We start from the raw sequence: 459 nt of genomic DNA, 5'->3' as shown, positions 1-459 counted from the left end.
GGGGGGGGGTTGTCACCATCTGGCTCATTTCGTCCCACTTGTTCTGGCAAAGCTGAGGCCGTGAGCCAGCAGCGGGACACGGGGACGCGCAGAGGGGCGCGGGCGCAGCAGTCAGTCGGGTTAGGCAGGAGGGGGTTAGCCCGGGAAGGTCTCCAGAAGCCAGCGTTGACTCACCACTGTACATGGCAGTGTGATTTCGTAAGGACGTTTCGTTATGGGGTTTCTCTGCAATAAACAAAAGACCATGAGCATCTCGAGGGCCACAGAGGAGCCCGGGAAGGTCTCCAGAAGCCAGCGTTGACTCACCACTGTACATGGCAGTGTGATTTCGTAAGGACGTTTCGTTATGGGGTTTCTCTGCAATAAACAAAAGACCATGAGCATCTCGAGGGCCACAGAGGGGCAACGGGGGCCAAAGCGCTTCCCAAAACAAAAGAGAAAGGCAGACAGAGACGGAGC

At 56.9% G+C, this 459-nt stretch overlaps 1 protein-coding gene across 7 annotated transcripts in view; it reads right to left on the bottom strand.

The window, feature by feature from the left end:
- NFASC (neurofascin) overlaps positions 1-459 on the bottom strand; it is a 50,153-nt gene that overhangs the window by 42,123 nt on the left and 7,571 nt on the right. For 3 of the 7 annotated variants that reach the window (XM_010011748.1, XM_010011750.1, XM_010011751.1), the window contains one exon: positions 307-357. The exons of the other annotated variants lie outside the window; for them this stretch is intronic. In XM_010011748.1, the coding sequence (XP_010010050.1) occupies positions 307-357 (51 nt within the window). The remainder of the gene's footprint in view (positions 1-306; positions 358-459) is intronic. 7 annotated transcript variants of the gene reach the window in all.

The sequence above is a fragment of the Nestor notabilis genome, unplaced genomic scaffold, assembly GCF_000696875.1.
Source record: "Nestor notabilis isolate BGI_N333 unplaced genomic scaffold, ASM69687v1 scaffold12023, whole genome shotgun sequence".
NCBI lineage: Eukaryota > Metazoa > Chordata > Aves > Psittaciformes > Psittacidae > Nestor > Nestor notabilis.
The sequence above is the reverse complement of the archived record's forward strand: the minus strand, read 5'-3'. Positions and strand labels throughout refer to the sequence as shown.